A 26,577-nucleotide genomic window follows, 5' to 3' on the forward strand; every position below is an offset into this window, starting at 1 on the left:
TGACAACGGATATTTGATGTGAGAGCCTGGAACATGAAGGCTTTTACTTACACAAGCCGAGTCGTTCAGAGCTTCCATCAAAAATTGCAAGCTGTTTGTACAAGAAAGGGGATTTTAAGCTCAAGTTTAAAAGGATGCACTAAAAAGAATGAGGCCAAGGCAAAAATACCCCCATCTCACGTGGACAAAAGCAGCTCCTAAATGACAAGCATAAAATCAAACACGGGCAGGGTGGTTCATTTTGCAACTGCTCACATCACTAGCCCTTTCTTCTGATAAAAATTACATGGCTAGTCATCGTGTCATCTGATCTCGCTATTTAGACTCAATGTGGCTGAATAAGGAAGCCCCAGAAATACAGCTTTGAGAACTGCAAGGAAAAAAAAAAACACACGCTTGTTTTTCAGCTAACCTAAGGCTCTTGCGTAAATCAGCAACTCTGCAGTATCGACAGCCGAAGTGTGGGGTCAGCTAAACTGGAACTGGTTAAGAGGAAAAAAGAAATAATGAATTTCAAGTCTGCCCTGCGATGCAGAGTTTTTCTCCTACCACAATTAAGCCTTTTAACTCTTTTCATCCTTTGGAGGCATTTGTGGCAGTCACCTTCACTCCGCCAGCCCCGCTCCTCTCCAAGACCTCAGCTTTAAAGAACTTTGCCATTTCCCTTTGCGATGCAGCCTGAATGAAGCACAAGGGCTGCAGCAGCTTCTGCTCGACAGACAGCAGCAGGTAACTGAAAATCGTTAGCTGCCTCGTGTTTCTCTGCAAAGGTTATGGACTGAAACCCAGAGGTAGCCCGAGTCTCTCAATGCACATTTGTTGCCAGCCACCGTTTCAGCAAGAACCGCCTGCTTTCCTTGCTTTTGCTCCAACAAAGCAGCAAATGCTCCCCAGCAAAGCCTTCAAGGTGCCCTGATGTGCCACGGTCCATAACGGCCGGGCAATACCGGAAGAAAATATGGGGGTGGTGCAAAACAAACCTCGTCTCCAAATAAGACCAATGGCTTTCGTAACGATGCCTTTATTTGTTCTTTATAGGCAAGCACCGAGCCTGAGCTGCAGCAGGACTCCTGGGATAAGGATTTCTGGGATGCTGCCACAACCCCGAAGGCTCGCCGCCGAATTTGGGTCTTAAGGTCAATCCAGTTCAAGCTCCAGGAGTTTGAGGACATTAAGCTGGGCAGATTTATGTCAATTAACTTCATTACGAGATGAATACTCCAGGCTGGAGCCACTCTTGTGCCTACTGTCTGGGATCTTTATCTGGAAGGCGTTCACTCCGGTGGCTCTGGAAGCCCTGGAGGTTCTTCGGTCTGGGGATCATTTGGAGCAAGCAGCGCTCGGGTCCAGCCAAGCCTCTCCTACCAGTCACCAAGAGGGAAGAAATAGGTGGGAGGAAGGAGGAGAGGAGGGAGAAGAGCATTTGTTCAGGCAGCCCCGGCCCCCTCGGGCTGTCTCCCAGCAACAGAAGCAAAGCGCTTTGCAGGTCTCTTACGCTGTGCTGCCGCCGAGCCCTGGAGACATGCGGGGACCGCTGCCGGCGCTGCTGGGGGAGGCAAAGAGCACGTCTGGGGCAGATTCACACCCGTGTTCGCAGCCCCTCGTCGGTCAGAGCTATCGCTGGGTGCTCTTCGGCACGAGGCAGCTAAGCTCCCTCCATCAGCTGCTCGTTCCAAGAAATCCCCTTTATTTCCCAGGATTTACAGCAGGAGAGCCAGCATTCCTCCCTCCGCCACCACGCTCCATCCTTGGATTCTCTCCTGCACCCTTGCCAGTTGCCATTCTCCTCTTCCACAGCGCAGGAAGGACAAGAGAAAGCTTTATGCTGACTTTAGGGGACGGTCAGCCCCACTGCGTGTTGCCACAGGGAGTGAGCGCCCGCAGCACCCCGGCTCCAGGGAGGGCAGCGCAGGCCAGGAGGACTCTCCCCACCTTCCCGCTTCCTCCCTATGCAACCAGGAGCTTCCCAAGGACAATTCTCTCCCATGCACACACGGAACAGGTGCCCGAACGCCGCAGACAAGAGGACAACGCGAATCCAGACCGAGCCCTGCTCTGAGCGGGCAGCCTGGATGAACTCCCCTGCAGCAGGGCAGGTCGCCGCGGTCTGACGCCGTGACAAATTTGCTTCCTTCCTTGCTTGCAGGTCTTTTCCATAGCTGGATTCAAAGCGCAGATTACCGCTGGGTGCCAGGCCAAGCTCACTTGGTTGGGTCGCACCGCCCCGCGCTGAGAGGAGAGGGCCGCGCTGCTTTCTGGGCTCGGTCCCCAGCACTGACAGCTCCGCGCTCAAAGCGCGGCGGTGACGACTTGCAGGTGCTTCTGAGGCACTCAAAACACCCACGAGCTTTTCCTCAAAAGCAGGGGATTGCCTTGTGCTACGTAAAACTGAATGGCAATAAAACAATCACCCGAAGGATTACCTTTCACGCTCATCCTTTGCTAAACACGGGCTCCAGCCGGCAGCAGCCAGAACCGCGCCACAATTAGCACACAGGGAAGTCCTGCTTCCCCCCATCACCCTCCACGAAAAACAACACTCTCCCGGGTCACCTGCCAGCCCAAACACCAGCTTGAGGCCGATCGGTTTGTCCTAGGTGGCAAGAGCTTGCAAAGAGATGAGAACAGGGGAGGGACACAAATCCAAAGTCGACTTGTAAAGCATCCCCGACCTCCACAACCAGTCCTCAGCTGCACTCCGTGGCACTAGAACGGGGATGGAAGAGAAGATACCTTGAAAATAGCATATACTACCGTTTTTTTAGGCTGTTCTTTCCCAGTGGTTAATTATTAAAATACAAAAATACCGTGTTTAAATATAGCGCTGCAGCCCAGACGTAGTTTGAGCCTGAACACTCAGTTCCGATTTGTTTTGGCTTAACCTGCTTTTTTCCACTGAAGCACCACACATTCGTCTCTGAACAGGTTGGATAGTTTTTTCTTCCTCCATTCTTAAACATCCACAGAAATAAAACCACTGCATCCTTTTGCATCCTAAATTCATACAATCTTATCTGTTATTCCAAGAGAGGTGCAGCTGGATCCATGCTATAAAGGTATTTTGACCGGGAGCAGAAACCCTTCAACAAAAGGCAGCAAAAATATTGCAAAGCTGAAATCCTTTGGGAGAAAGGCTGCAAAAATGAAAGGGTCCTCCAGCAAGCCCCAAATCAAGGGGTGCAGAGGAAGGAGTTGCAGAGTGGTTACCAGCACCGAAGCGCACCGAGCTATTTTCACATTTGCCTAGGTTTTGCTGAAAAATAAAAATACCCCCAAAAAAAGGAGCTGGGTGCGGCCCAGAGTCATCCTGGGGCTGGGGAAGTGGTGAGCTCTTCAGGCAGGCAGGCAGGCAGCCATGAAAACATAGCAACTGGCAGTTTACTCCCAAACAGAACTTTATCTTCAAACAAACCATCCCGAGCAACTGAGTTCTGATTAATGGAGGAAAAAGGCATTTGTTTGTAGGAGCCCACTAAGAGCCAAGCTGGATGCTGGTTTGTTCTCCCGGCAAGGCAGAGGGACATTTTGACACAAGTCCTGCAAGGCAACTCCCCACCCCATAGCACTGGAGGCAGACGTGGGATGGTTTCAGATGCGAGCAAGACCCCAAAACGCCAACCCCAAATATCGCCAACCTTCTGAACGCACCCTGCAGGGGCTGTCGGGCAGCCCTGGAGGGGAACAGGCTCCTGCAGGTGCGCAGCCCCATCCCATATGATACCAAAGGCCTGGCACCGAGAGCTTTTGGGGCTTATTCTCCCAGGAGAGGCAGCGTGAGGGCTGGCACACGCGGCCCCCGGAGGCACGGCTCCACAGCCAGCCCCGACACGCTTCATCTCCGCTCCCCTGCCCTTGACGGATGCGAAGCCGTGGGGTCCATGCTAATCTCTCTGTATTTTCCTTCACGGAGCCAGCGCTGAAGTTTGGAACCAGCGAGTCCACTGAGAGACAGAGGACAATTAACGAGTCCCGGGGTCTTTTATCACCGAAAGCAAAGCCAGCTTCACGCAGCACGAGCTGTCTGCATCCACTCATTTGCATGCAGGGAAAGGAAGCTCCATTCAGAAAGCACAAAATCGAGCAGCGCTCCGTTAGGGTGGCACTCGCCCCGGTTTGGGGGCATCTTTATGCCAGTGGAGCTTTCTGGAAGGGGCTAGGAAAAAAAACCAGACCTCCAGCAGAAAAGCCCTGGGATTTACCATCACTATAAGTGCAGGAGTTGTGTGCTCGGTCTCTGCACAGAGCATCGCTGATTCCCAAGGACACGTCAAGGTTGTCTTGGGAGAAGAAAAAAATAATACGTGTAGGCACGGCAGCATCTGGATAAGCAGACAGTGCCGAGAGCCCAGCTCTGCTGCCCCACACGAGCAGAGCCCCCCCCTCCCTCCATCCCCTCGGAGGGGGGTCAGAGCCTCCAGGTGCTGCTCCGCGGGTGAAAACCCCGCGCCTCCATCCCAAACTAAGCTCCACGCCAGGCTCCGAGCCCCACAAACAGCCACGTTTAAAGTCTGTAGGCTTCCTGAGGTCAGGATTAGGAAGGCCAAGCCGAAGGGGAGGTTTGGGGACGTTAGCTGGAAGCGTGCCTAAGACAAAGCAGGCGATGCCAGCCAAGCTCTCCACGCAGCGCTCGCTTTCCAACACCTTCCTCACACTCCTTTGCAGGGAGCGTGTGTTTCAGGAGCCAAATATCACAGTTAAAATCCAGTTATGCCTCAGGACACAATGGAGAGCCCTTTTGATGCTTTCACCCTGGAAAAAACACAGCGTTTAGAGTTAACTCGGGGGCACTGGAGAAGAGCTCCAATGAAGTGCTTTCCCTTGAAATCGTGGTAACAACCTCAGGCTTGTTAAATCAGGTTTAAAACAGGTACGGAGGGAAGGAGACGGAACAGACCGCCTTCCTCTCCTGCTGCTGCAGGATCCCCGGTGCCGCCCGAACAGGGAACGTGTTACACCAAACAGAACATGATTTGTAGCTGGAGGTATGTCTTTACACGCACACCTACATAACACACACACATAACTACAGAAAATTACTTTGTCCTCCTTGAAGAGCTTTCAGCAGCTCACCCGAAGGTGACAGCAGCATCCCTACCTGGGCAAAACAGGGGCACCGCCCGCTGTGCCATCACAGAAGTGCCCAGTGCATCAGGGTTTGTCCTCAAAAACTCTGCCTGGTGCTCCCTGGCCTTCCCTTCCCTTCCGGGATGTGATTTCTGGTACCACACACACCATTGCCCCACTCTTTCTGAGCTCTGCACATGAAAAGGGAAAACCCTGTGTGGGGTCAAGACCTTCTACTTCCTCTGGGGCTCCTTCCCAAATTGGCAGGTTAAAGCCACCAGCCCAGAAGCCTGGTCACGAGGAAGATAAGCTACAGCATGCCTGCACAAATGGCAAAGAAATAGGAACACAGAGCAACGGAGTTGTTCAGATAAAGGTCTATAATTAGATAAAAACACACAGAAATAAATGGCCCGCTATCTACCACGTGTACGGTATTAGTGCGTTATAATGACACCCTACAGCATAAGAATAATTAAGAATATATCAGGATTCCCATTATAAATCCTTATTATTAAGGGGTTCGTAACCTATTGTACAAATTCACCTAGGGCTAAAACTCAGCAGATCAGACAGCAGCACCAGCAGTGTGTTTTATTCTTGAAAGCTACTCAAAGTTGGGTTTAAGGGTTATCAGTATTTTAAATTTCTGCAATTCCGAGCAAGTGTCAGGGGTTAAGACTTCATTATTTCTAAGCTTCTACACCTGACGGATGGGGCATATTGGGTTTAAGATTATAAAAACCAGACAGGCTGCTTCTACAGTTTAAAAACCCCTCTGAGTACAACAAACACACCCCCAATTACAAAGCGATCGGCCTCGCTACAGCCTAATGGATTTGCTACAAAAAACATGGGAGAAAACATCAGGATTCGTTAGGTTCATGGACAATGCTGGGGAAGCACTGAACACCCTCACCCGATGCTTCTGCTTTGTACCAATACTGCAGCAAAGCGGAAATACAATGAAATTAAGATTAACCCCAAGCTGTGCAGTTGGCTGAAAGGAGGCGATCCTGCCTGCACACAAAGCCCAGCTCCCGGATATCTCAGCACTGCTGGCAGCGTGTGTCAGGCACTCACGGGGAGGCTCCAGCTGAACACGAGACCCTGCTGGACGTCTCCAAGCGTCCTAGGGGTTCGCCAGTAAACAAGGGCACGTTGTTTTGGGGTTGCTGGGAGCAAAAAAAGAAAGCAGAGCTCTTTAATGGAGATCTCAGATTTTCTTTTTTAATTGCTGACTTGTGAAATCATCTCTCAGGAGATTCAGCGGGTGATCTGAAGGGGATGGAGGAGGTCAGGACGGAGCAAATGAGTCCAGCAGCAGTTGCACAACGGTGCTGAACACCAGTACCCGGAGCAGGAGGGACAAGCAGAATGAAAAACCAGCTCTAAGTAGCCTTGGTGAGCTTCCCAAAATTAATACCCACTTCATTTACACCACAAATCCCCCAAATGGCAGCAGCATCTCTTTGCCGACGCTTTTGTCTTTTCCAGGCTTCTAGGAGCAGCGGTAATTGCTCCAGCCCGGCTCCTCTTGCTTCTCATTTCGAGTTGAGGAAACACATGGTGAAAAGGTGCCCGGCCAGCCTTCCCCAGCAGCGACACTGACATGAAGCCCACTACACCTGACGTGCTCCTTCGCCTTCGTTAGCTGCATCTCTAAGCTCTCGCCGCTCCTCCAGCCTGCGGCTCAGTAAAGCAAGGCACGGCGAGCGCCCAGCACCACGCGCTGAGCTGGCTGCAGCCTCCAAACATTTTGCAGATCCACAATAATTGCAGCTTGGCGTGACAATAGCACGGATAACAATAGAGGGGTCAAACCCAACAGACAGAAACGCAGATTTGTGAAAAGCTGACATGCCACAGGCTCGAAATACCACTGTGATTAGGACACTCGCAGGCAGGCCAGAAAGATCCTGCGTGCAGACTTTGATCTGGGAGACAATACAACAGGTGCTGCTTTAACACGCAGTTAGGTCCTGCCTGCTCCGCTGTTTGTCCTGCTGATGCAGAAGACAAATGATCTAAGGCATCCTCCCCAGAGAAGTCTCCGGTTAATGGAGAACTGATATCATTAACTGATATTTCAGCCCTGAGTGTAGAAGCAAGGCTGCTCAGACCCAGCTGGGATACGCTGGTGGAGCAGAGGGATGGCTGGATGGCACCCCATGCGTCTCTGAAAGGGACGGGGGTGCAAGCACAAAGAGCAGGAGGAGGATCGGGGACAACACCTGCTGGCTCCTTACTGCAAAGGCAGCCCTTGGGAATTTGGATCCGGGCCATGAATCTCACTTCCAGAGCGGTGACAGCACATAAACCCCTCTTCTGATGTAGTTTACGATGCTGCAGCTTACGTTCGTATGTTCTCCACATCGGCAGCCCGTAGAGCAGCAGCCTCGTTTCACCACTCGGTACATTCTGCATGTACCAGCGGTTAGGAAGTCAGCAGAACGAATGTCAAAGGCCTGGAAAATCTAACGCTGCTTTCACTAATTCAAACCTGGATTCCAAAAGCGAGTCCGTTGTTGGAGGCACGTTTCAACGCCCAACAAACTTCAGGGTTCCCGTGCTTTATCCTGCTCCAGCAGCATACGTCTTCCGCACGTAGCGCGAGGACTCGCTGAGTTTGGTGTTCACTGCAAGCGGCGCTGCGACTGCTCATTAGTGACAACGCACACATTTTCTAGCTCAGTTACAGTCAGAGACTCATCTGGACCTCGATCAGGGACTTGTTTCTTACCACTCTCCTCCAGTCTATAGATATGTAATTTAGAGATTTGTGCAAAAACAAACATACCGAAATAAAAGGAATTCAGAATTTAAATTTGCACTTCACAACCAGCGTATCATGGATCTGCAGTTTCAGAACTACCTAAACATATGTTGTTGTTTTTTAAATATACACAGTTAAATTAGGTGTTAATATGACAAAAAAGCTGGCCAAATGAGACAACGCATCCGCTCAGAGGAGTGAAATGGCTGGATGCGAGTTATGTTGAACTCGCAACAAGAAAGGCAAAATCCCCTTAACAATATCGAAGCAATTCAGACCCTCCACAGCTACGTTTTCGTACTCACTCATCCCAAGACACAAAGCCAAAAACAATTCGTTAGGCTCTTGGAGCAAAGGTTTTCTCCAGCGTGCAGAATGCAACACAGCGTGTTAGACCTGCTTTGGAGGCTTCAGAAAGGCTATATATTATATATATACACACAATTTTAAAAATAAAACTTCTGAATTGCTCGAAGATGTGACGTAAAATAGAATATAATGAAAGGCTGAATTTAGTAAGGACACTGGCTGGACACTTCTGGTCCAAAAAAAGTCTTGAAACCACTAACGATCACTGGATCTTTACATAACCAAGATGTCCGTTAGAGCATGAGTAACCTACATAAATGAATCAAAAGCTTCTGATTCACAAATATTGGGTTAATACACAGCAAAAGTTAACAAACAGCAATAGTGGACAGAAATTATGTTATTCTAGATGCACGCTAATTTGGACACGTTCAGCCTGTAATTGGTGGTCTATAAATGAGAGGAGAAAAGTCATTGTGCATTTACATCTGGATTGAGGGCATTTCCACAAATCCTTAGGAACGCCTGGATAGAAGGCTTCTTCCATGCCCACGGTGAGTGGTGAGCTGCAAAATCGCACTGGATTTTGAAAGCTGCCCGAGGAAGAGCTGCCCCAGCTACCTGTCTAGTTCCAGATGAATTGATATGATTCAAAGAGCTGGCAAATAATATTATTGTTATGTCTAAACCTTGCTGCTGACTCCAGGAATAAAGTATACTCGTTCTTTACATTCACCTTCCAGACCGGAAGTCCAAACACTCCTGCCTACAAAGCTGGTAAGTTGTCTGCGTTTGGCTTGGCTCGCTTGGCTCAGTCTTGGTTTGCAGCTTCAGCGCCTGCAGTCGATAAAGCAAACCTGAACTGTGAGAACACAAAAGCTTTCACATCAACGTTAATCAGGACGAAGGAAATCTTGCCATTGGGGGCTAAGGGAAAAGAAGGATTTAACATCGAGGATGATGTAAGAATTCCTGACCTTAGCACAGGAAAAGCAAGAGGAAACGTTGGGATCTGGAGATAATAGAAGAATCAGCCCACTAATTAAGTCAATTAAGAGCCTGAAGGACATGTTTGTTTAGAAGAGCAGAAATCAGGATAAGAATACTGACCACATTACTTGTTTTCCCCTAACCAACAAGTTATAAAACATTTTGAAATGGGCAAAGGGCAAACTGGAATGAGTACTTGGAAATAAGGGCCAGCTCGAGGCAAGGGACATGGGCTGCAAAGCATGCCGAGCACCCGCAGCTGGAGAACAGACCTGGTCCCCAACCTTAAAATCAGGGCAAAACGAAGCCTTCCGATTTAAACACCAGAATTAAAAGAACAAAGCACAAACGTTTAGGAAGCATCAGCTGATGGCAAGGACGAAAGGAGCCTCGCAGCCTGCAAGGCAGGGCTGTCCTTGGCCCAGGCAGGACAGCTTGTGTGCTGCAGGTGGTACGAGCGCGGAGAGGCTGAACATATTGTTTTCTCAACTGCATTTCTCACCTGAAACACCGGGATTTGGGTCTACAGCACTGGGCCATCTGGGAGCCGCTACCCAGCAGGTAAGCCGCGTGAGCTTGTCAGAACAAGAAACACTGAGCTTTTACAGGATGCAATTTCACCAGGCCCAAAAATAGCAGCTCTCCCCCCGAACAGCAAGGGGGGTATTTGCATTTTTCTTTCAACACCAGCTCGCAGCTCTGAATTTCAACTTCTGAGCGCGGTTTTAAGGCAGTGGCAGGTTTTGCATCAAGAGCTTTCCTGAAAGTTTCACATTTCAATGCAAATGTTCTTAATCCTCAGCAGGAAGAGCGTAGCTGAGGCATTAATTCCACCAGGTCCTTAAATACCCGAGCAGCCTGACAAGGTTAATGGAGCTGGAGTATTTAAAGCCACCCCACTAGCTGCGACAACCTCTAACTTGCTCCCCAGCTCTTCAAAACCTGGGCTGGAAGGCACTACGCGTGTGTGGTTTGCTCCCGTGACATTAAGACCCCCCAAAATGGATCAGCAACTGCTGCAACACCACCCCTACAACATACCTACAAAATACCAACACACCCAGACCTACTGCAAACAGAAAAAGAAACCTCGCTGAGCTGACAGCCAAATGTGGAGCTGGGAGGCAATTGCTTGCAGGAGATGATGGCTGTCCGGCACCGTAATTAGACGGAATATTCATTAATTCATCAGCTAATTCACTTGGGGAAAAAGCGCATCAAAGTGGTGGACTGCATTTCCTTTTTCTAAAGGAAGCTAAAATAAAATGCATGTTTTATTCAGTTCCCAAAGTTTCTTTTGAAGCGGGTTTAATCTCTCCCTAAAAGAGCTCAAGACAGCAGCCGCGGCAGCCACCTCATTTTGGGAAGCTGGAACCTTTGAGCCTTTCGTTACAAATTCAACCTTGGAGCCACTTACTTGATAGCAGACAGCTGGAAGAGGAGAATTAAGGGGTGTCAGGAGCCAGGTCTGCAGCTGATTCTCAGGAGCGTGCCTCGCTCTTTGCCCCCAGACACTTCAGAGACCATTTTTCTTACTGGGCCAAGCCTCAGCGCCAGACGTTTCAGTTCAAAGCATGGAAGCGCATCGGGGCTGGTGACACCAGGTCATCCAGCTGCACCTCCCGGACCACGCCTGTGTCACAAACAACCACACCATGAGCCTCTAACAACTCCCAAGGCCCAGCAGAGGCTGGCTCAAAATCCCCAAAGAGCAAATCCCGGGCCTTGGCAGGGGGTCTGGGACCCTTCACAGGAGGAAGCAGCCTTCCCAGCACCAGCTTCATACAGCTAGAGGCCTACCCACTAAAACCAGGTTTTCTGTTTAAAAAAAAAAAAAAAAAGGCCTAAAATCCTCGTTTTGTAACACCCCAGATGTTAACTGATGTTGACCTGTGTGACAGCTTGACACAAACCTGGGAGATTTCCACGACTTTGGCTCGTTTCTGCTTGTCCAGGCAAGCGGCCTCGCGCTGTGTCAAACATCGGACGTGGAGGCCGCCAGGGAAGCCACGTGCTTTTGTTTTCGGGGCAAGAACACGCACAGCAGTGAAACAGCGGGGATCGCTGCAGTAGCGCATCGGAGACCTGCTACCAAAGGCGCTGCATCTACATTCCTGAGGCCAAGCCACTCGCCAACATTTTGGGGTTTTGCCGAAGCCAAGGAAGTACCGAAGCTGAGCAGGACACATCTCCCAAACACTCGAAACACCGCTTTTATCAGCCTGACAGCAGCACAGGGGATGGAAAGCGTTTGTCACAGCCCCTGCTTTTGTTTCCAGAGGACTGCGGCACAAGGCCTCCTGCAGCCCAGCCCTTGGCCCCCCGCGAGATCCCTCGATCCCTTCCCAGACTGATCGCTCTCGCTGTCAGGAAGCTGCTTCCCCCGAGGAGCTGTGGCAGCTCGGTGAGTGATCGTGATGAAGTTCAACTTCAGCTTGGTCAGGCTCCCTCCTTCAGCACTGACAGGAGGATGCGTCAGAGGGAGAAAAGGGCCCGGAAAAAAAACCGTGCTGGAAGCTGGGGCAGGGGGAGAAGGAATCATTTAACACCTAAACCCACCCAAAAGCGATCAGATAGCATGGGCTCCGAACAAAGCAAAGATGTCGTATATCCGCTAGCCTTCGATAAACAGCTGACTGGTCGTATTCAAGGGCTACACGTTGCCTTCCATCCAGAGACCTGAGCCAGCTGAGAGGGAGCTCAGTTCAGCCCCTCCTGGGATCGATCCCTGGAAGGTTTGCCCACCTACACCTACTTGCACGTGGACCTGGGCAGATGCACAGAGCTGGAGCTGCTCCGTGGAGGAGGAAGGCAGCGCAGACTTGAGTTAATCCGCCCCGGGAAGCGGGCTGGCAGCGGGGCCGGGCACCGAGAGCCCCCTCCTCCTGCAGGAACACACACAGAGTTGATTCTCCTCTGCAAAATTCATCGTGAGCCACGACAGCTGCGTGCTCATCTCACAGCTGCAAAATATTTATGAGCTGATTACGAGAAACAAATTGATCATTTTAGCCCTCAGCCGAGTTTGGGAGGACTCAAATATTTACGCGGACCAGCGGCGCTGCCTCCTCACGCCTTCCTTTCACCTTGCTTCCCGAGCGGAGCACGGAGCACTTTGGGTCCTCGCCCCCAGCTCCCCGGGCAATGCGTTGCTGCGTGCTTTAGTCATTTCTCTGGCTTGCTCGCAGAGTTCACATCTGCCAGCAGCTGGGGACATGGCGGGTTCGTGCTCCATGGGACGGGAAGGCGCTGAGCAGGCTCCTCCGCAGCACAGAGCTCCGCTGTCAGCGCGAGCCGCGGTTCGGGCCAGGCGCTGGGAGCAGGGGAGCTGCTCTTCCCTGCATCTGGGAGCGGGGCCGAGCCTTGCCAAGTGAATCATTTCTTCCCCATCCCACCCTTCTGGCAGAGCCGGCGCCACCTTCCACTTCCAACAAAGGGCATTCGCGGCGCTCTGCTGGGGAGGGACGTGACCCCTCTCGTCCAAGCAGATTTCCCTGCTGCCTCTGGCCGGCCAGGCTAGCTGAGCACAGTCACCCAAGGCCCAGAGCAGCGCTAGCTTGGCCTCTGCCACAGATCCCATCTGTCTGTGGGCACGAACAAGTCCCTCCCCGCGCCCCCAGCGCCCCGAACAGACACTCCTTCTGCTGGCAAGGCCAGTGGGAGAAATCCCTCGCTTGTTTGCTACAGCCGCGTGTCGCAGAGCTGCGTGTGGATCGCTTTCTTCCTCAGCTGCCTGCATAAAGACCATTAAAATTAACGGAATAATGCATATAAATCTGCCATTGTTTCTCCTTGACACAGAGGAAGAGCCAAAGCATCGCTAACAGGGGTGGCTCAACAAGGTTTTGTATTAGCCTGGTAAATTCGGAGGCTGCAAGTCGCATTTAATTCAGCCCAGCTGCATTATCCCATTCAGAGAACTAATTAAGCCTCTAACAACAGCACTACTTTTATGTTTCAGTCTCATTGTTGCCATTATGACCAGCCGAATCAGCCCCTCTCTGCACATACAAATCACTGCAAAAAAAACCCAAATGTTCCCTGCAGGTGCATCTTTGCCACTTCTCACCAGCCTCCATAGAAGCCCGCCTCGCAATATTTCAGAGCAAGAATTGCCTGACCATATGAGCTGGCACCCAGCAGCAGCTGCCTTTTATGCTGCTTCTACAGAAAAACGCTCTGCCCCACGAAGGTGCCCCTCCTGCCGACAGTTTCAAAGAGCGCAACCCTTGCGTATGCTCCACGAGTCAGAGTGAGACCCGAAATATCTCAGTACAGAGTCCGGAGATGTTAAAGAGCAAATCGAGCTACAGGCAACGAACCCCCAGCTGGTGGCTTGTCCCTCTTCTTGTGGGAACGGTTAATTTCACACAGGGTTTTTCAGCAGGAACCTGAACACCCTGCAGAAGCTGTTGCTATCTCATAGATGGGAAACTGAGGCAGGAGTCTTGTACCCTACATCATCTTGTACTACAAGTAGTAGTACTTGTACTACTACAAGATGATGTAGGGTACTACTACAAGATGAAAGCAATTGCACAAGGTGTTTAAATTAATCGTGTCAGAGACTGGGAAAGCACGCCAAACCATCAGGTTTTGATAACACCAATCTTTTTCTACACTCCACCTGCTCCATTGTAGACAGACGGGAATTTTTCACGTTCTTTCTATGATTTCCTCACCTAAACGTGGTGTGAAGGGGAAGCCGATTTCCCTCTGGAGGCTTGTTAGGCTGACGCAGGGTGGAAGCGATGCTTTTTGTTTACAACCAGGGAAGGAGACCTGCAGGTTGCTTTCTCCCAGCAGCGGAAGCACAGGCACACGAAGGCTTGACCTCTGCTACTAGTAAAGTCGTGCAGCCCTGCAGAGCCCAAGGCTCCTTTCCCCTTCAGCGTTTGCTGTAAACAGTTCACTTAGGAACGAAGAGCACGGGGAAAGCTATCTGGGCCCTTCAAAGGTGCTTTCTGCTACGTAATCTTTCACTAACAGCTGCCGTACGACCAGTCCAGGTACTGAACAGCAACAGCTCTGCAACCAGAGCACCTCCAGAAGAAAATCGATATTTGGCAACCCTGAAACACGGGGGGATTGTGAGGGAGCAGGCATATGACTGAAGGATGGGCTCACGTCGAGGAGGCATTCCCTCTTTGCTTTCAGCACCTTTCAATACCTTTATCTCTGAGGAGGGATAAGAGAGGCAGCTGAGCCCCAGTCGGTGAGCGGACAGGCAAGCAGGGGGCACAACCATCCCACGAGGCAGCAGTTCCCGACTGCCACGAGTTTACACGGCCGGCACACACAACCCCACACCCCCAGCACACGCCAGGGTTTTTTTACTTCCTTTCAGTGTACAAAGAGTGGTTCATCTGAGCTTATCTCTTCTGCAGCACCGCTGCTCTACCAGCAGAGAATCATCTCCAAAGAATGTTTCAGTAATGCTGCGGTGCTGGGTTTCAGAGGGACACTTAATCTCGCCCGAGTGGCTCACTAGGGCCAACTTTCTGAGCATGAAATATTTAACTATCCACGGGCCTCCTGTAGTACAATAAAGTGACTAACAAGCCTCTGAAATAAACACGGGAAGAGGGAAGCGGGAGCTATTAAATACACAGAACAGCTTAATTACTCTCTTCTTTCCATCTCCGTGAACCCAGGACACTGCTGGAGAACCCCCCAGCAGCTGGGACCCAGAAACAAAGCCTCTGCTCTAAATGCTGGGAGCCTACAGGGGAAGGATCAGGAAGAGGTCTGTGTGAAGACATGAGGATCACTTATCAGCTCTCCCTCATTTTGGGGAGGTAACACTTGGCTGGCTTACGAAAAACCAAGCCCTGCATTTAAGTAACTTAAAACAACAAGCTTTGAGAAGCCCCCCACTTTTTGAGAAGCCCCCCACTTCTTGCAGTTCTCCCCCACTCCAGTTAAGCCTATCTTTTAAACACAACTCAGCAGTTGCCTGCTGATGAGATGTGAGAGCTAGCAGGAGCACTGAAAACCACCCAGGACCCCCTCCAAAGGCCAACACAGTGGAGGACGTCGTGCCTACAGACTCATCCCTGGCACAGGAGCTCCTCAGCAAGCTCAGCCTTACCTCGTCCCACTCCGAAGCAAAGGACGGGGACTTCTCCAGCCTCTTCTTCCCGGTGCTGCAGTTCGAGAGCGATTCGCTCCGGCTCCCCATGGCATCGTCCTCCGTCGGAGAGCAGGTCAGAAGATCAGAGTCCGATTTGGACAAGCTGCGGCTGAGTTTGAGCTCGGCTTTGGGCTTGCTCCCCGGGTGGGCTCTGCCCACAGCGCCACCTCTGTCCCCCTCGTCCTCGGCACCGCCGGGGTGCTGGAGCACATGGGGCGTGACTACAGTTTCAGGATCCGCCCGGTTGGCGTGCGTGTGCTGGACGGTTGCATAGACTGCTTTCTGGTTTTGGTCTGGAGAGCCGGTCCGTACTGATCCAGAGGCAGGTAAGGCAGCATCCTCCAGCTGCATAGCAGGTGGGTGGCTTGTAGCTTCCGTGCCTCCTTTCTCCGCGGAGGAAACGAGCCTGAAAGGATCCTCGCTTATTTCACAGATGGGGGAAGAACCGTGGAGCAACCCTGAAAACTGCTCTGGAACCTGGATGTCCTGGCCGTCTGCAGAGTCTTGGCTGCGGCTGCCACTGCTCCTCCTGTGGTCTTCAAGGGGATGAAAACAGAAGGAGAAAAAAAAAGTTAAAAACCATAGAAGAAGCAGCAAAATTCCAGCTCTCCCCCTGCCCTCCCTCGGTGAGGGAGGGAGAGATAAAGAGAGAACAGTTCCGTATTGTTCCGCGTGCTCAACTTGTACCCAAAGTCATGGCATTTACGAAATTCCAAACACTGGCCTGATTTATGCAATCTGGCAGCTCTCCTTGTTGTTTTATTCCTGTTAACACTAACTATCAGTCCTTGCTATATAAGGCTAAGAGAAGTGCTAACTATATCCTGCAGAGAGCAAGTGAGGTAGGAGAAGCAGGGACGGAGGCTCCTGGAACATCTGATGCGTTTCCATAAAGGCCGAAGTGTTATTTAGAGCAGCGCTCCCTGCTCTTGGCACAAGCTGCAGGGTGGGAAAAACTTCTGGACTGCAATCAACCTGCGAGTTCCAAAATCCGCTCCCCAAAGAAAAAACATTGCTTTCCTCCCTAGTGGTTTCCGAGTTTAACCTCTCCTCCTTACTCAGGGGAGAGAAATAAACAGTTTATGCAATAAAAATCTCGATCAAAAAGGCTCTCTCCTGCAAGCCAACCGCTGAGCACAGACTGGGCTGAGCTGTTAAGGCAGCGAGCTGTGGGCACTGCCGGCTGTCCCCGACAGAAATGCGACACTCGGATACTCCTGCACTAACATCTTTAATATCAGGTACCGGGGCCCTGGATAAATCACGAATAATTGACCAACCCCAATTGCCAAGCATGTGCAGCAACAGATGAGTACTCACCTTGGTCATGTTACACACGTGCATTCCAGCTGCAAAAGCAAACCTTTGGAAAGCTGAGAAATGCAATTTCTGCTTCCCTAGGCTCCCTATATACCTGCGTGTAGCTGTCTGGAAATTTTAACACTTCTATTTACTGCCGTAGAAGCATTCTTCAGTTTGAAGACAAATAAAACTACGCTGTAAAGGAGCAATAAAACAAAGCACCTCAACAACACGGCTCTGAAATAGAAGGATGATATTTAGATATGAAGAGGAAATTCCTTGGTTGGTTTGTGAGACAGCAGCTCTCGGGAGCCAAGGCAAAGGAATCCTCATCTCACTAAGAGAGGCAAACGAACAAACGAACATTGCATATCTGTAACAAGCAGCAGCTATTAGCAGCAACAGGGCAATCAACTCCTTCCCCCCGAGTAGCTTTTCCAGCACTGGGCTTGACCAGGTCGTTTCCAAACGCTAACATCTGTTTTTGTGGTACGTCCTCACACCAGAAATGAGGCAGGAAAGCACCCTGAATGAGCCATTTATCTCCGCACGCCACTTCAGATCCTGGGGTGTCTCACGCCCTGGGTTTGACGAGCGCAAGGCTAGTCCCTCGCAGGCATTTGTTTACTCCACAGAAATGCAAAAAGCAGCTTGCTGGGTTGGCAGCTGAGTCAGAAACAGCAGAAGCCTGAACGGAGGTAACAGCCAGGGCAGCGTGCCGGCAGACCTCGCTTCTCCCTGGTGTCAAGTGATGCTGGGGCTTATTTCATCCCGGATCCTATGAGTTAAGGATTCCAGGACAATGAAGTAGTTGTTGATTATCTTGCACGGGCACAAACACCACAAGTTCTGTAGCTGAGGCTGCCAAAGGGAGGGCAGAAAGTGTCACCCCAAAGTCCCACCTGCACCATTCCCATGTGAGGCTGGGGAGCGCCAGCAGCACCCGATCAGAGGATTTCAAGACCAGGCTTGCATAAAGATCTGAAGCTGTAATGCTGGAGAGGAACCTTAGAAGAGATCAGACGTGCTGCGTTCGTAGGAGAGACTGCTATAAGAAAAACCACAGATCCTGTAAGAGGGACATGGCGTTGACTGGACAGTCACATTAACCTGGCAGGGAGGAAATGACTTTTACTAATTCAAAAGCTTTTCTTCTCCTCTTTCCTCCCTTGGAGATCATTCCTTCCACGTCCCAGCTTAACCTTTGCTGACATTTCTGCTGAAGGCAGAGAGGCGGCTGGTAGAAGTTTGTGCCATGTGCTGGAACGCTTGGGCCAGAACAAAGTGCTCCAGATCCAGCTCCAGAGGCTCACAAAAGGGCTCCTGTTGCACAGAAATCACAGCCGCCCATTCATCCTCGAGCCGATGAAGAAAGACTCTGAAATACAAGAGAACTGCCAGGGAAGGAAGGGATGAAGCGAGGGCAACACCACTTGCACAGAAGATGAGGAATGTCTTGAAGGAGGCGTTTCAGAGCAGGCCTGCCCTGAAAGCTGCAGACAGAAGAACAGATGTTGGAAGGAAAGAGGGATCCCGCTCCCTTTTATCATTGAGGTGCACAGGGCGGGTGCACAGAGGGTTCCCCGGGTCTTACCTTTTGAGGTCTCAACTCAAGGAACCTCAGGATGAGGAGAAGAGAGGCCAAACCCACCACTGTCCAGTGGCCATCTCAGGACGTGTACCTTTTTGGGATAGGTTACTTACATGATTCAGCCGGTGTGGTGACCCTATATATCACCAGCAGGATTTGTTTCATGCCCCTGGATTACGAGAATCAGTTTGTTATTGCAGCTGCCTTCTGCTCAAGCTCCCCAACCCTGGAACTAAAAAGGGCATGTGCCAGTCTCTAATCTTCATCTAGAAAAGGCTCCCTGTGCTGCATCACGCCAGAATTTGTCAAGTGATGAGCACGCAAATCTAGCTCCTGTGGCACAAAAGGCTAGAGAAGAGAGGGAAGCTGGCCTTTAGAGGACTACTTTAGAGGTGAAAAAATAACCTTGAACGGCAGTAAAATAGAAACACAAGCTTTCATTTACACGGCGGGGTACTGCGTGTGAAATTTAGAAGCGTACAGTGCGCCCAAGTTCTTGTTTCATCACCTTGGTCATCTGGGGCAGAACTTGTCCTCCAAAAGCTACTTGAACTTGTGTTCATTTGCACTCCTTCCCCTCCTGCCCCTCAAGAAAGTGCAGTGAGACGCTGTCCCAGTTGCCTGGAGATCACTGATGTTTCTCTGCACAGAAGCCTCTCAATACATTATGATGGCAGAAACGCAGGCTTGGACCAAAGCCATGGGAAAAGGGCCCGTCTTGTGACGAACCAAGGGAGAGCACGCAGGCTGCATCGCCCAACAGAACCTCAACAAGTACCAACCGTTAATAACCACCAGAAGGAAGCAAGGCAGTCCTACCTGAGGCTGGTTACTGCTGACAGCACTTCTGGATAGCTCTTCCGAGAAGCAAGACAAGCATCAGAACTCTGCCATCTCCATCAGATCTCTCTCTAAATGCAGCAGTTGTCGTCTCCCCCCGACCAGCCCCCGCACACAGTTCACCACCCCTGGCCAGTTTACAAGTCCTGTTACAAAGCCCAACAGCCCCGAATTCACGCGTGCAGTTGCCCGTGGTTGCCTTACCAAAGGAGATGGGAAAGCATTTGGCTCAAACCCCTCCTGATACCCTGCCCGAAACATTAAGCCAACTTTTCCCAGTGCTCCAGCATGTGACAGCAAACTGCTGTAACACACAAAAGGCGACCGAAGCCAGGCAGATAATACCACATTCATCCAGTCACTGGCCACAAGACAACTTGCAGCAAGAGGCACAAAGGCTGCTATCACAGATGAAAGACTCCATTAAGAACAGCGTGCCTGAAATCCTGCTTCTCAGCTGCCCTGAAAAGCCCTTCTCAATAGCCTGTAAGAATCAGAGTCCTTCTCTGCTGACCAGAGACCCCTCCAGAAGTCATCAAGTAACATCTAGAAGCACATCCTCTCAGATCGAGGGCCAAGAAGCAATTCAAAGCCAGGCCTCAGCCTGCTCCTTGTCTTGGAATTAAACTGCTGCCTTTGATGCTTGAGGACCCTTCTGATCCAGAGGTGGAAAATTTCTCAAACACCCCAATTTATTCTTTAGTTCTTCACTCAGCCCTTGTTTAACTTCTGCCCAAGTGACTCCACTATTCCCCAAACATCTCCTCCCCACACATCAGCACGCACTCACAGCTCAGACTCGGCTACATCTGCTTCCCCGTGTCCTTCTGGCATCTGACCCCAACGACTGCAAAAGCTGGCAACGTTTGCTTTTGTTCCCCGTTTAATAATGCAGATTTCAAAGCTGATCCAGCCTTGCAGAGCAGTTATGAAACATCTTGTGCAGAAAGAAGCTACCTGGAACTGCTGGGAGAAAATGAACAATACGAAAGAGGAAAAGAAGTCAGTGCTAATCAGCTGCCTCATCTCCTGCTGGGGCACAGAAATCCAAAGTCCCTGAGAGAACAAGAAGCAGGTGAAAGCTGACATGGGGCCCTGGGAAAGCTCCCCTGTTCCTGCAGTACGTGGACCCCACCACACGTGCAGTCATGCCACAAGGAGCACCGAGTTGCCTTGGGAAACAGCTGGTACGCTCTGGAAAAGGAGAACAAACATTAGAGGGTCACAGTCATCTCCCTCACAATCATCTCCTTTTTCCAGATCCAGCACCACACGAAGGGCAGTGGGAGATGGCCCTGCCAAGCTTAAGAAACACACAAGGTGAGAAATACGCTGGCTGGGCACCTTCCTCCCTAGAAGCAGCTCTTCACCTCCTCTAAATCAAACGCTCCTTCCCCCTGCATTAGCCATAGCACTACTTGCATTGAAGAAAGCCAACAAGCCCTGGAAGATGAGAACTCTGCTGTGTTCCTTGGATTTCTCCCACCGCAGCAGTGGACAGGGCTTTAGGTTCTTTCCAAACACAGCAACACTTTCCATAGACTGCACACCGTGGAGTCACTGCCAGCATCTTCCTACCGTAAAGCAAGACGGGACCACTCTCCGATCATCACCAGGTTAAAGCTGTTCCCCGTAGCTTCTCCCCAGGATGGGGCTTAGGGGGCCTGCAGCACCCACATCACGAGGGAAGAGACACGAAAAACTAGCACACGCCTTACTTTAGGATTCTATTTTCATGACATTTTAAGCAAGCCTGGCTATGGTAGCCAGTGAAAGGAGCCCAGCTGTCAGAGGGAGCTCACACTTGACTAATCAGCAATAGCTGCACGCTGAAAAGATCGCCTGAAAGATTCCAGCTCAATGGCTGTCACTATTCCCCAGCTGAGAAGGCAAAGCACCAACCTGAAAAGTACCCTAACTCTGCCTCAGGCAGCAAGTGGCTTTGGCAAACGCTGGTGGGAAAACAATGACCTCTTGTGCCACCCCCAGACAAGCCGAGAGTGCAGCAGGACGCAAGGAACGCGAGCTATCGTGCTGCAAGGAAAGGAGAGGAAGAAGAAAGCTGCAGGTCTTACAGGGCACTCAGTGAGGCATCACACTGAGTCCTCGTTGTCCTCTGTTCATCCTCAAAATGAGATGGTTTCCAGGTTTAGAGTCCAAACTAAATCCTTCCAAATTCCGGCTCAGGAGTTTTGAATAAAGCAAGGGATATTTTTCCTCTAAACAAATCTTTTATTGTTGTTGTTGAAGGTAAGCCAAAAAGCCCAGCGACAGCCAAACACAGGAGACAAGGTGTTCCTAGATCCTTTGTAAAGCACAGAAGTCCCTCTGGGACGAGAGACCTGAGTTCAATACTCAACCCTGGCCATATAGTGGATTTGCAGCCAGTTCCAGCGAGGAGCTCGCTCTGTACATGTTTATTTTCCTCCTTTGTTAGCTCACATCTCAAACTAGCTTTAATACACAGCAGCACGTTGACTCTGTGACTGGGAGAGCAGGGCTGATCGTCTGCCGATACAAACACACAACACCAGGACGTCTTCAGATCCAGCTGGATGGAGAACGGGGCTCGTTGAGATGCTGGCGTCGGTTCAGCTCACTTGTACCAGCACGGCACAGCCTTCCACCTCTCCGCATTTACTTGACCGTGCACAACATATGCTTACTTTCTGAATTAACACAGAAGGTCCCTGCAACGTCTCAGCTGTCAGGATAACGGAGTTGCTCTTCCTCCGTGTACATTTTGTACAGGAATGTTTTGATCTCTCATTTACAAGAGGGCAGATTACCAGGAAACAAAACAATTGCAGTACAGAATCCAGATGCCCCACCCAACAGCATTTAATTGTTCCAATTACTCTGCCCTCTATATTTTTGTTAAACACGTCTAAGCCAAACAGCTCTGGTTTTTGGATGCTCACTTACCTTTTGTTTTTCTATCCACCGCAACTGGCTTCTTAGTTTCTGCTGTAAGCAACAGCTCGTACGGGTGTTCCTCTTCCTCAGCTCCACTTCCCCTGCTTTTTCCTCGTGCAACAGAGGCCTAATGAAAAACAGCATAATGTAGTGCTCCACAAAGCACTGCTATTTATCCCTGCAATAAAGCACAAGGCCTCTTTATGCCATGCTTTAGGAACAGAATTGGCAGAGGCGACACCTTTGCTGTGGAGTGTTATCCAAAATGTACTGCCGCTTTTTTACTAAAAGAAAAAAAAAGGTCACCAAATCCCTTTATTTTCTAGTATTTAAGGCTGCTGACAGCTTTCTAGCACTCACCAACCGATTTACTGTGCGAGGTCTGCGACAGCCCGGGGGGGGGGAGAAAAGAGCTGAGCACATTATTCTTTTTCATCCCAACTCAGACTTACTGTTGCTATTGGAATTTGCATCGTCATTCACTATTTAACTACTGGCTCTATCAGGACATGGCTGCAAAAAAAAGAGAACAACAAATCCCTGCCACCTTTCCAGAATTCAGACCTAGCGTTCCTAACCTCGGGACGTACAGCGTGTGTAGGACTACAGAGACCTCAGGCAACACAGTACAGGAACGGAGTTTAACCTCAGGATGCCCAGCGGTGACTGTGCCCATTTAAATCCCCCGAAGCCTCCGACTGGAGCTGGTTTGTAACGTTGGCAGAACCTCCAGCGAACCGCTGGGAAGCCACCATCCCTGTGCAGCGAGCGGTCTCGCTGCAGGATCCAGACGAGCCTTGCTGCAGACTCACATCCTGGTCTACCTCAAGGCCAGTGATGGCAGGCATTCAACACCCTTTGGGAGCCACACGTGCCACCCCAGTACTAATGGGGCTAAACTGGGCTTCAAGGCACCCTGCCCACATGGTCGGCTGCCTTTCAGCACCATCTCCTGGCCAGGCACCGGCAGGTCGATGCAGCCCTGTCCAGGAACTTGTGCCCACAACTGCAGCAGGGTCAAACCTGAGCCAGAGAGCAAATGATCCCAGCCTGCTGCCAAGGCAGGAAGAATAGGTCCGAACACATCGCCCCGAGGAAGGCTCTCGTACTGCCCACAGGCTCCTGGAACTGCCACTGCCTGGACAGAGGGCTAAGCACCACCGCCAGTTTCTTCCTCTAGGTGGAAGCGTCAGTTCCTTCAAGGGCAAATAGGTTCCGACCTGCCTATGATCTAGCTAGGACCCCTAGAAGCCATTTAGGGAGTCTTGGAAAGACGCACAGGAATCCTACGCCCCTGCGTAAGCCCAGCTGGCTTTTAAATGTGCTTTGCAATGGGAGGAAGCAGGCCGTGCCCAAAGAAAGCAGTTATTCTATCTGCTTCGAGCATGAGCTGTCAGCCAGACCAGCTCCTCTTCAGGTGACGGAGCTCATAATGAGCAAATTAAGGAAAAAACTTCCGACCAGATGGTGGCACAAAAACATCAGACCGTAACAGTAGGTAACAGGCTCTTGCCAGAGGTCTTGGAAAAATACTGCACAGCAGCAGCCTGTCATAACAGTTGTAGCTCGGACCTCCAGCCAGGCGTTAGTGTGCTCCTGAGGCTCCTGCAGATGATGAGGATTGTGCCGTCCTCTTTCAAATGCTCTGAGCACATTTGAAGACAGGAGCTCCCTAGCAGCATGCACTTCCCAGCTTTTTCTTTGTAAATGTCTGTGTATACATTCACAGGCCTGATTACACTTGATTTTTTTCCATTTCTTATTCTTCCACGCCTTAAACAGAGCCTCAAATTAAAATTCACTTAAAATAAACTCTATCGTTTGTTGGAGAACCGTGCTCACTCTGCAAGTTCTGCAACCAGGAGTAACAAAGTACAACTTTCTTCTGACTCATCTTTCATCACACATTGGTGAGCGTTCAACATCCCTTCGCTATTACCAAAGCCTAAAAATAAGAGGTTGTCAATTGCGAGCACGCTCTATGAAGTGTACTTAATCCACAGAATTGGACTTTGTTTTTGAAAGACTTTTTAAAGGGTAACTGACCTCATTTCTCTCTCCTTCCCCCCCTAGAACTGCAGACAAAACTGCAGGAGTGATCACGGCGCCTTGTCTTTTGTCTGTACTTCCCTTTCGGAGATGAGTAGTAAACAAATTAAACTGAAGTCTAATTTGACAACGCAGAACCTTATTCAGCTGCAAACCCAGAAGGTTTCTGCTGATAGCGAAAGGCGGCACTCAAGCACCCTCCAAACAATCAGCTCTTTTGCCTGTTTGTGCTAACGTTTCTCCATGATGAAAGTTAAGTTTCTTGTTTGTGCACATCTGCTTTGACTGATAGCCCTCATCCTGGCAAGGGAATAAAAAGACTACTTTTAAAACTGGAGTTTGGCCCAACCCCAGAATATTCAATGACTAACCATCCTGGCCCTAATGTGAGAGCCTGTTTGGAGGAGGGTAGATCAGGATGCTGCTTCAAGAAGTTTACAGCAATCCCTAAGTAAATTCCTGTTGGTGCCTGCCCAACCCAGAGAGAACGTGTGCTGGGATGATAAATGAAGGGCAAGAGTCAAAAAGCTGAGCACCCCAGAAGCAGTATGCAAAGAAAAAGAATCAATTGAACCCAAACTGCCTTATCAGTACATCTGTAAGGTCATTTCCAGGCAGCTTTACGCAGCATCTATCTTATATCAATCAAAGTGGTTACAAATCAAGATTTCCCTAGTGAGTCCCTTTGTGCACAAGCATTTGACAACAAGGTTACCTTTAGTGGATCATGTTTCCGAAGCCTTTCATGGCAGGACAACACAGGAGGTGTTTTATAATTAAATATGGCAAAACAATTCAACAGGAGCACTCAACACACGTTTACTGCCATAAACAAGTTCTGCTTTCCAGTTGTGCTGGGACCTGCTATCCAGATCTCTGCTCAGAGCCAGCCACGTGACGGCTTATATCATATGCTGGAAAACCATTTCAACAGCAGTGGAGAGACCAGTCCACAAGTCTGCACTCTGTTTATGCACTGCTTGGTGCTCCGCTCTCTATAAAAAGTCAGTTCTGTTAAAGCAAATAATGTATACTTATATTTTGTGCAGATTTGATATACTTCAGAAAGCAGATGGCAATTATGCCTCGTAGGAAACCCAGTGGATCAACACATTCAAAGCAAAGCATCTAGTGATCTGGAGTGTGTTCCAACAGCCAAAGGCAGCAGACACTTCCCTTGTTTTACATGCATCTGACTGCACTTGGAAAAGTGAAGAAATGCACAAGGTTTGGTTTTGCTTTGAAGTTTTTCCTGGGTGTGAGAGGTTTGCAAGACACATCTGTGGTTTCACACACCTCCACCCCCATACTGAGTCTCCCGGAGAGCCTTCACATCTGAGTTCATGGGCTAGTGAATGAAAATGAGCAATAGGAAGCCCAGGAGCAAGAATGCAGAACAAGAGAGCCTGAGTTTAATTAAAAAGCAGCTCACACACAATGACCTCTGCAGAAAACAGCTTTACCAAATGTTGGGCCAGAATCTTGTCTGAATTCAAGACCCTGATCCCTGTTCAGGTCAGTGGGATCTACAAGCCCACGCATCTCCTCCACAGCTGGAAGCTAAGAGGAAGCAGGAACTAACGCCCCTCTGGATTTCAGTCTTGAGTGAAGATGCATTTGGTGGGATCATTACAAGCAGGCAACAGTCCACATCACAACGTGATGCAGAAGAAAAAAACACTCTTCCTATGGGAATTCCCAGCCAAGAATAGGAAAGCAAGGCTGAAGGTCAAAACAGAGGTGCCCTGGAAGAACCACACAAAGGAAGTTCCCATGGCAAGTAACAGCAACACTGGAGTGCAAGAACACTTCACAGCCCAATTTGCAAGGGAAGTAATATCAAAATTGGCTCCTCCCAAATTATGAGAACTGTTCTTTAAACCACGTTCCTGTAAAGCATCCCAGATCAAGTGTCACGTACCTCACAGGAAGCACCATGGCCTATCATCTTCTCCGCGTGCTGCTCCTCCTCTTCATCGGGCGGCGGCTTGGCAGGCGGGGGTGGACGTTCTCTCTGCAGTTCAGAAGACCACTGTCAATATGCTGTGTTAAAACACGTCCCCTCCTGCTTCCACTGACACTATGTCCACGCAGCTGCGAATACAGCAGCACAGCAGACTGCCCCTGCTCAGAACACTGCCCACTTCTCCTTCACAGCGGTAGCACCGCACAAGGCCAGCTCAGACCCACGGGAGCACTAACTGTGCTTTCAGGAGAGTAAGACTGCTTGTGTGGAAGGTGACATCGCTTTGTTGTTTCATGGTTTAAGGCAGTTCATTCAGCCCCAGGCTGGTAATCTCTACGGCAGAGGAATACACAGTGAAGATCAGTAATGAACTCGTGCAGATGTGCAGAGAAGGACTGCTCATTGCTTGTGTCTTAATGAAACAGTGACGGGAATACGTGATTCCAGAGGCACCTCTTATGGTGAAAAACCCCGGAGACGGTGCTGCACTGCATTCCTCAGCTATGCCAAGACTGCCAGCAGGCACTCAGAGCAGCACTGTGCTGTCTTGCTGGACAGCTAAAGACATCCCTAGGTCATCTCCTGCCCTGCAACAGCTCCATCTAACGGCAAATGGAAACACAACAGACAGAAACCGCTCA

General features: G+C 50.2%; 1 protein-coding gene across 17 annotated transcripts in view; it reads right to left on the reverse strand.

The window, feature by feature from the left end:
- ANKS1A (ankyrin repeat and sterile alpha motif domain containing 1A) overlaps positions 1 to 26,577 on the reverse strand; it is a 107,018-nt gene that overhangs the window by 40,553 nt on the left and 39,888 nt on the right. For 16 of the 17 annotated variants that reach the window (XM_040535791.1, XM_040535789.1, XM_040535788.1 and 13 more), the window contains 3 exons: positions 25,892 to 25,984; positions 21,931 to 22,048; positions 15,231 to 15,808 (listed from right to left, as the gene is read on the reverse strand). In XM_040535791.1, coding sequence (XP_040391725.1) covers positions 15,231 to 15,808; positions 21,931 to 22,048; positions 25,892 to 25,984 — 789 coding nt within the window. Of the gene's footprint in view, positions 1 to 15,230; positions 15,809 to 18,984; positions 19,247 to 21,930; positions 22,049 to 25,891; positions 25,985 to 26,577 lie in introns of those variants that run through there. The other variant, XM_040535802.1, reaches the window with a different exon arrangement.

Source organism: Cygnus olor, chromosome 24 (genome assembly GCF_009769625.2).
Source record: "Cygnus olor isolate bCygOlo1 chromosome 24, bCygOlo1.pri.v2, whole genome shotgun sequence".
Taxonomy (NCBI): Eukaryota; Metazoa; Chordata; class Aves; order Anseriformes; family Anatidae; genus Cygnus; species Cygnus olor.